At 46.7% G+C, this 7,025-nt stretch overlaps 1 protein-coding gene across 1 annotated transcript; it reads right to left on the bottom strand.

Annotated features, from left to right (window-relative positions):
* Positions 1-1,329: 1,329 nt before the first annotated feature.
* On the bottom strand, positions 1,330-4,541 carry CCN2 (cellular communication network factor 2). The gene is made up of 5 exons (XM_032651712.1): positions 4,258-4,541; positions 3,927-4,149; positions 3,403-3,654; positions 3,060-3,271; positions 1,330-2,662 (listed from the first exon to the last, which is right to left on the bottom strand). Exons 1-5 carry the CDS (start codon positions 4,321-4,323, stop codon positions 2,366-2,368), a joined length of 1,050 nt encoding a protein of 349 aa, XP_032507603.1. The 5' UTR covers positions 4,324-4,541; the 3' UTR covers positions 1,330-2,365.
* Between the last annotated feature and the right edge of the window lie 2,484 nt (positions 4,542-7,025).

Here is a 7,025-nt window from a genome sequence, read left to right as displayed (position 1 = left end):
ATTCCTTTTTAAACAGTTAGGCTCATTTACAATGGCCCTTCATCTGTGCAGCTAGGAGTCAACTGACAGAAAGGAAATGTAAAGCAAACAGTGTGCTCTGGGTGTGTGTGTGTTTGCATGTGGGCTTATTTGGGGAAGTGGAGTGCAGCTACTGATGGCATTGCTGTATACGTATGTAGGTTTATCCTTAAAGTCCAATGTTTTGACCAGAAATACTTTTCACATTTTGAACATGGGAAGCTTTCCCTTTGGTTTGTGGCATGGGTACTCTTTGTAGAACTAGTCTTTATTTTCAGATGTATTTTTGTCTCTTAGAATGACACTGGCACTACAACATTGCTGATTACCCTGTGAGGGCTTTTTCTGCCTGCAACTATTTTTTTTCCCCTAGAATCCACAGCTATTCTGATCTAGAAAAAAATGGGCTTTTAGTCATCCCTGGAGTGTTTCTTTTGTTTGCCACTTATGTCGGTTGATTTTTCAGTGGAGACCTGGTGAGGTCCAATATCATTTCTACACAGGGCTTCTTGAACAATTTCATTTTGTCAAACCATTTGCTAAATTATTGATTTTGAGATGTGATAAAGTGAAAAGCCTGGGGAAATGGAGGAGTTGCTTTTAATTTAAGGCAACTTTCTATGATACAAATGAATGGAAGATTTGCTTATCCTTCTTTTTCTACTTATGCCATCATGTATTTGTGATTTGTTTTCTGGCAACTGAAAGCAGAACTATGCAAAATAAGACTTATTAAGTTGTTCCACTTTAGTGGAGATTTTATACTTTTCCAGACTTAACAGTAAGATATTAAAGTTTAGAAATAGATCTACAGTAGAGCATACAAATTCAAAAAATAGTTAAAATTTTTCTATGTGCAAGGCACATAGGCTAGTTAGTGTGTGATCTACAGTAGAGCATACAAATTCAAAAAATTTTTCTATGTGCAAGGCACATGGGCTATTGTGTGATGACAGGTTGGAAATTAGATGCCTACAATGGCCAGAGAGGTATTAAATGTAAACAGGGCCAAGTGTAATACAACAGGGGTTAGTGGAGACTGAAATAATCTAGAGAGCATTGAAGTGTTTATAAAATACTGTGAAGATAACAAAAAAATGCCTGTGTACTCAATACAGTGTATATGCCTGCAAATTTGTGACACCTGATTCAGTGTGATGTGTATTCATGTAAAAGTTCTGTTGAAGGGATTAACCAATTGATTAGATGATAAAAGATATCTAGAAAATTATAAGTGAATTGTTTTAAGACAAACAAAAGCTTTCCATTTTTACTCAGAAATGTTTAGAGAATAAATGAATAACCAAGCCCTTTGTAGAAAAAATATATACTTTATTTTCAACTAGAAAGGTGCAAACATGTAACTTTTGGTCACACTCTCAACAAATAAACTGTCCAAAAAAACAGTCATAGTCAAAGTAGAAACAAATGCTTCCAGGTGGAAAAACCAATCAGCTATACAGAGCCATTCATTTTTTAATAAAGGTCATTTGTACATTAAAAGTGAGCCTACCACATTTCCAACCTACAAATCAGACTTCAAGGACATTGCTGCCTCACCTTCAGCAAAAATCCTGTTTCGATGGACTGCTGCTCTGAGCAGAATTTCCATTTGAATATCCCTTTCATGCTTTGAGTCATCAGACAAGCTTTACGTCCTACCTATGGTGTTCAGAATTGAGGCTAACATTTGAAATATCAAAGCATTAAAAACATAAACAAAAAGGCACAAACAACTTTAAATTAACTTAGATAACTGTACAAATATATATATATTTATATATATATACACACAGTATTTACAATATCAATAAAAAAACAATCTGGCTTGTTACAGGCAAATTAGCTTGCCACAAGCTGTCCAGTCTAATAGACAGGATTCTGATTCCTGAACACTGTCATCCGAATCAGAAGGTCAGAGCTGAATCTGCTGTTATGACTTAGAGAAGAACTTGACTCATCCTCATGAACGCACATCCTAGCTGTCACTGGAGCTACAGGCAGGTCAGTGAGTCTTCCTTCCCAGTGACACTCCAAATAGCAGGCACATCACTACTGTAAGATGACAAGGCTTTCTATTGGTCCCCTCCCACTGCTCCTAGCATACATGCTGGTGCTATGCACTAATGCAGTCCCACAGTCAAGTCTTACTTCCTTCAAACCAGTGTCTGGGGTTGACAGACTGTTTGAATGTCATAAGGCACAAGATTTTGAGTTTGGTGGGAATTTTTCTTTTCCCCAGTTAGAAAAACAAATTTCAATAACCTGTGCTACTGAAATCATGTTTACACAAAAATGAGATGTGAATCAGTTCAAGTGACAGCCTAAAGAGTTCATGTCTCTGGCTTTAGGCCATGTCTCCGTACATCTTCCTGTAGTACAGTGACTCGAAGATGTCATTGTCTCCGGGGCAGTTGTAATGGCAGGCACAGGTCTTGATGAACATCATGCTTTTCTTCATGACCTCGCCATCAGGACACTTGAACTCCACGGGAAGGGTTGCGGTTCTGTGTGGGGTGCAGCACCGCCCATCGGTGCACACGCCGCAGAATTTAGCCCGGAATGTCTTTACGCTGGTGCAGCCAGAAAGCTCGAACTTGACAGGCTTGGAGATTTTGGGGGTCCGGATGCACTTTTTGCCCTTCTGAGGAAGACAAGGGAGGAGAGAAAGATCAATGACTCTGCAAGGGGTGTGGCTTTCTTCAACCTCTGTGTGTTCTCGCCTTAGGGCTGTCTGACTTCTGTTTATATTTTGAGGATGGGAAGGTTGAGTCTCATTTGCCAGTTTTCCAAAAATAGACATGGCCTCTTCTGGGATGTCTTGAATGAACTAACACTGTGGAGGATTTCCGAGTGGAAAACTGGTGGCTCCTATTACATAACATCTCATTCCATCAAAACAGTTCAATGGTTGGATATTTTTGGAGATGACAGGCCTATAATAACAAGGGTGGTAAGAGACCTAACTTTGGTCCTGTCCTAACTTTGGTCCTGTCCACTCTTGTTCCATGATTATGAGTTAATTGGAGGAGAAAACGTACCTTAATGTTCTCTTCCAGGTCAGCTTCACAAGGCCTGACCATGCAGAGGCGGCTCTGCTTCTCCAGCCTGCAGAAAGCGTTGTCATTGGTAACCCGGGTGGAGATGCCCATCCCGCAGGTCTTGGAACAGGCACTCCACTCTGTGGTCTGGACCAGGCAGTTGGCTCGAATCATGGTTGGGTCTGGGCCAAACGTGTCTTCCAGTCGGTAAGCTGTGAGAGCAGGGAACGCAAACACGAGGTAAGACCCCAGGCTAAGACATTTCCCCCTGCCCTTGGCAAAGTCAGGACTCAGCCCCAGGGGCGAGAATCACGAGGCTGACTTAGAGGAAGACTCAGCTCACCAGCGAGGGCAGGGCCGACCACGGTGTGGTCCTTGGGCTCGTCACACACCCACTCCTCGCAGCATTTCCCGGGCAGCTTGACCCTTCGTGGGAAGGGGCAGTCGGGGCTGGGCAGGCGGACATCCATGCTGCACAGGGGCACGCAGCCCACCGCCCCGTCCAGGCAAGTGCACTGGTATTTGCAGCTGCTCTGGAAGGACTCTCCGCTCCGGTACACCGACCCTCCGAAGACGCAGGGGGCACCATCTTTGGCTGAAGGAGCGGAAGGGAAAAAGGGGACGTGCAGGGGTCAAGCATCGGTTCTCGAGCCTGAACAGGAAGCGCGTCGGGGATGCGAGCTGGGAGCAGGGCTCCAGGGAAACAGCCTGAGGAAAGGACGCAATTCGAGCGGCTTTCTTTTCCGGAGGGACGGTGAGCGTGAGGGAAGAGGTGGTGGGTCATCGAGTGTCCCCCGGCGCCCCGGTGGCGGTGGCGGAGGCGCGGGGCGAGGGGCGCGGGGAGGGGACGGGGTATGTAGGTCTTACCGGTGCACACACCAATCTTGCGGTTGGCCGGGGAGCCGAAGTCGCAGAAGAGGCCCTTGTGCGGGTCGCAGGGGTCGCGCTCGGTGCACAGCTCGCCCAGCTGCTTGGCGCACACGCGGCAGCAGCCGCAGTTGTCCAGTACCAGGCTGACGCCGGCGGGGCAGCGCGGCGCCGGGCCGGCAGCGCACTGGCACCGGCCGCCGCAGTCCTGGCCGGAGGTGGGCTGCGGAGGGAGGCGGCTGTCAGCCGGACGCACGCCCCTCGGCGCCGCCCGGGTCCCTCCCGGTCTCCCGCCCGGCCCCGGCCGCCGCGGGGGGTCTCCGGTGCTTACCCGGCTGCAGAGGGCGAGCAGGAGCACGAAGGCGCAGCGGACGGGGCCCAGGCCGGTGGCGGACATGGTCGGGGCGCTACGGGCGGCGGGAGGCGGCGGGGCGGGCGTGGCGCGGCGCGGCGAGCCGGGCTGGCGGCTCGGGTTCGGGCCGGAGGTGGGGTCGGGACGCGCCGGGCTGCTGTCTCGGGAGCTGTCGGCCTGGGCGGCTGCCGTCGAACTGAAGACAGTGGGTCGCCGGCGGTGGGAGTCGCACTGGCTGCCTCCTCTCGGCGGGGAAGAGTTGTTTTGTGAGGCCAGGACGGCCGGCCCGAGGCTTTTATACGCTCAGGGCGGCCCCGGCTCGCCAATGAGCTGAATGGAGTCCTACACAAACAGGGACATTCCTCGCATTCCTCCCCACCTTCCTGCCTCATCAACTCACACCGGATTGATCCTGACCCCTTGACACTCAGCATTCCTCCCGTCTGAAAAAGCTGGCACACTCCAGCTCACCAAAAAAAAAAAAGGCTCAGTATTTCCAGCCACCAAATAGGATTTTTTTTTTCTCTTGCCTCTTCGCATCACTCCTGATTTATATCATTTAAAAAACACATCGGCAGTGATTATCATTATTTTTATGCCACTCACTTCTGTTTCTAATAGCTGTGCCTGTTCTGCACACTGACATAAATCCTTTGTAGGAGGTAGGTAGCTGAAGAGGCTAATAGCAGGGATTCCTAAAAAATTCGAAAGGGTTTCCTTTTTTATTGGTTTGGTAATGATTTTTAGTTTTAGAGGCTGTCTGCCTTTGAAACTCTTCAGAGAGCAGAAAAGGAGTTCGTTGCTTTTAACTGCTTGAAATCCCCTAGAAGCAGAAGCATACCTGCAAATTCCTGAATCCCACATTGGAGATGCAGGAATTTGATCATTTGTCACTTGGAATAACGGTTTGGATGCCCATGCCAGACGAAAAGGAGAATAAAGCTAGGGGTCTGAGTATGGATGAAGTTTTCTGGGAGGGATTTCCACCACTCTTGCTTTGTTTTCTCTTAATATGTGTAGCAGTTTTATCGTTGGGGCTATAGAGAGGGAAAAGGGATGAGTGGACATCAACACTTCCAGAAAAATCCATCTATTGTTATGTCAGAGCAAGTGATTATGTGTTGGGTAGGTAGAAGCCCTGGGTGTTGGGATGGAAAAAGGGGTGGGAAGACAGGGGAACCATATAGGAGGGGAGCAGCAAGAAGCTTGGGGTTCACTTGGGGAGTTTTAAGCACATTGGTGGGTCTTTGAGAAATGAGTGATTTTTCTTATGCTGAAACCTATAATCTTCAAATGTGAAGATTTAGTTGTCTTGCAGTTAAAAAAAATCTGATTATATAACGAGAACACTGTACCCCCATTATATTTGGTTATAAACTAAGAGTGTCAGTAAGTAATATATTTTAGTGACTCTCCACACATCTGTGAATAGTAATTGTTACTTCTTATTACCCAGGGAGCCTGTAGCCTAATAGAGGGAGATCAGGACAAGGAAAGAATAGGTTTTATTCCCTCTGCTTGTGTGCAGATATCAAATATGGCCAATAAAGTCTAAACATATGTCCCTTTCCTAATATTGCTATTTAGCTTCAATAAGGAGTCAGTTAATTAACTGTGCTTCCCTCTAGAATCTATAGTTTAGTTTTTTTGTTTGTTTTTTATTTTTGCGGTACGCGGGCCTCTCACTGTTATGGCCTCTCCCGTTGCGGAGCACAGGCTCCGGACGCGCAGGCTCAGCGGCCGTGGCTCATGGGCCCAGCCGCTCCGCGGCATGTGGGATCTTCCCGGACCGGGACACGAACCCATGTCCCCTGCAACGGCAGGCAGACTCTCAACCACTGCGCCACCAGGGAAGCCCAGTTTAGTTTTTTTTTGTTGTTGTTAATAACTCCAGTTTCCACTTTATGTAAAGAGAATGATTCCAGGGCTATGCCATTTTTCCCTATTGTAATGCCACATCCTTTGATGCTGGTATTACCCATGAGTAGATTCATTTTAGTTGCTGATGCTCCCTTGTATAGGCTGAAATTAACCTATCTGTTTCAGATGCAAAGGCAAACTTTCAGAAGCATTATAGATTTATAATTTGAAAATAGCCTGTTTAAACTGGCCACATTTTTTCAAGTTTCATTTCATTCTGTTGAAAAAGAGCCAAGAAAAAAAAAAACTACTCCAACTTCAGCACAGACCACATCATCTGTGCACAATTACCTAGTTAAGCAGTGCACATGTTGTACAGTGTAGTTGCATGTCCACAGTGGGATTAGCCAGCCAACGACGGGGGTCTCTGAAGCTCAGGAAGAATTTTCATCATTGTTATTTCATGTTCTTTCCAAGCATTCCTCAAAGAGAAGAGGCCTTAAAAGTTCCTATTTAAAGAAGGAACATTCCGAGTTATGTTAATAGCTACATGTGTATTAAAGGCAACTTGGCCCCCAATTTTTTCTTCCCCTGTGGATGATTTTAAAAGTCCAAAATATGTGGGAAGCCACAGTGAAATCTTTCAAGACCTAAACCCCCAATTATATCTACCACTAATGGTTGGAAAGGTGTGGTGGATGGAGAAGGGGAGGGATGTGAAACTGGGACCTCACCCAAAGTGACATGTGGCCTGGGCCATGAGCTCTTGTGGCTTGCAGGGTGAGGTAGATGGGAGAACTGGTTGGAAATTTTTGAATACTTTGGAGAGTCTAAGAGCCACCACTTCATGCCCAGCAGAGTGGAGACTCTCATTCATGGAGGGGCTA

Source organism: Phocoena sinus, chromosome 12 (assembly GCF_008692025.1).
Source record: "Phocoena sinus isolate mPhoSin1 chromosome 12, mPhoSin1.pri, whole genome shotgun sequence".
Lineage (NCBI taxonomy): Eukaryota > Metazoa > Chordata > Mammalia > Artiodactyla > Phocoenidae > Phocoena > Phocoena sinus.
This window is presented reverse-complemented; position numbering and strand designations above follow the sequence as displayed.

What these genes read in the sequence shown, in the direction of transcription:
- CCN2 (XM_032651712.1), bottom strand. Translation starts at nt 4,323, where the DNA reads ATGTCCGCCACCGGCCTGGGCCCCGTCCGCTGCGCCTTCGTGCTCCTG. An exon ending in CAAGATTGGTGTGTGCACCG is followed by an intron (nt 3,655 to 3,926) that starts GTAAGACCTACA and finishes CCGCTCCTTCAG; the next exon opens with CCAAAGATGGTGCCCCCTGC. An exon ending in GGTCGGCCCTGCCCTCGCTG is followed by an intron (nt 3,272 to 3,402) that starts GTGAGCTGAGTC and finishes CTGCTCTCACAG; the next exon opens with CTTACCGACTGGAAGACACG.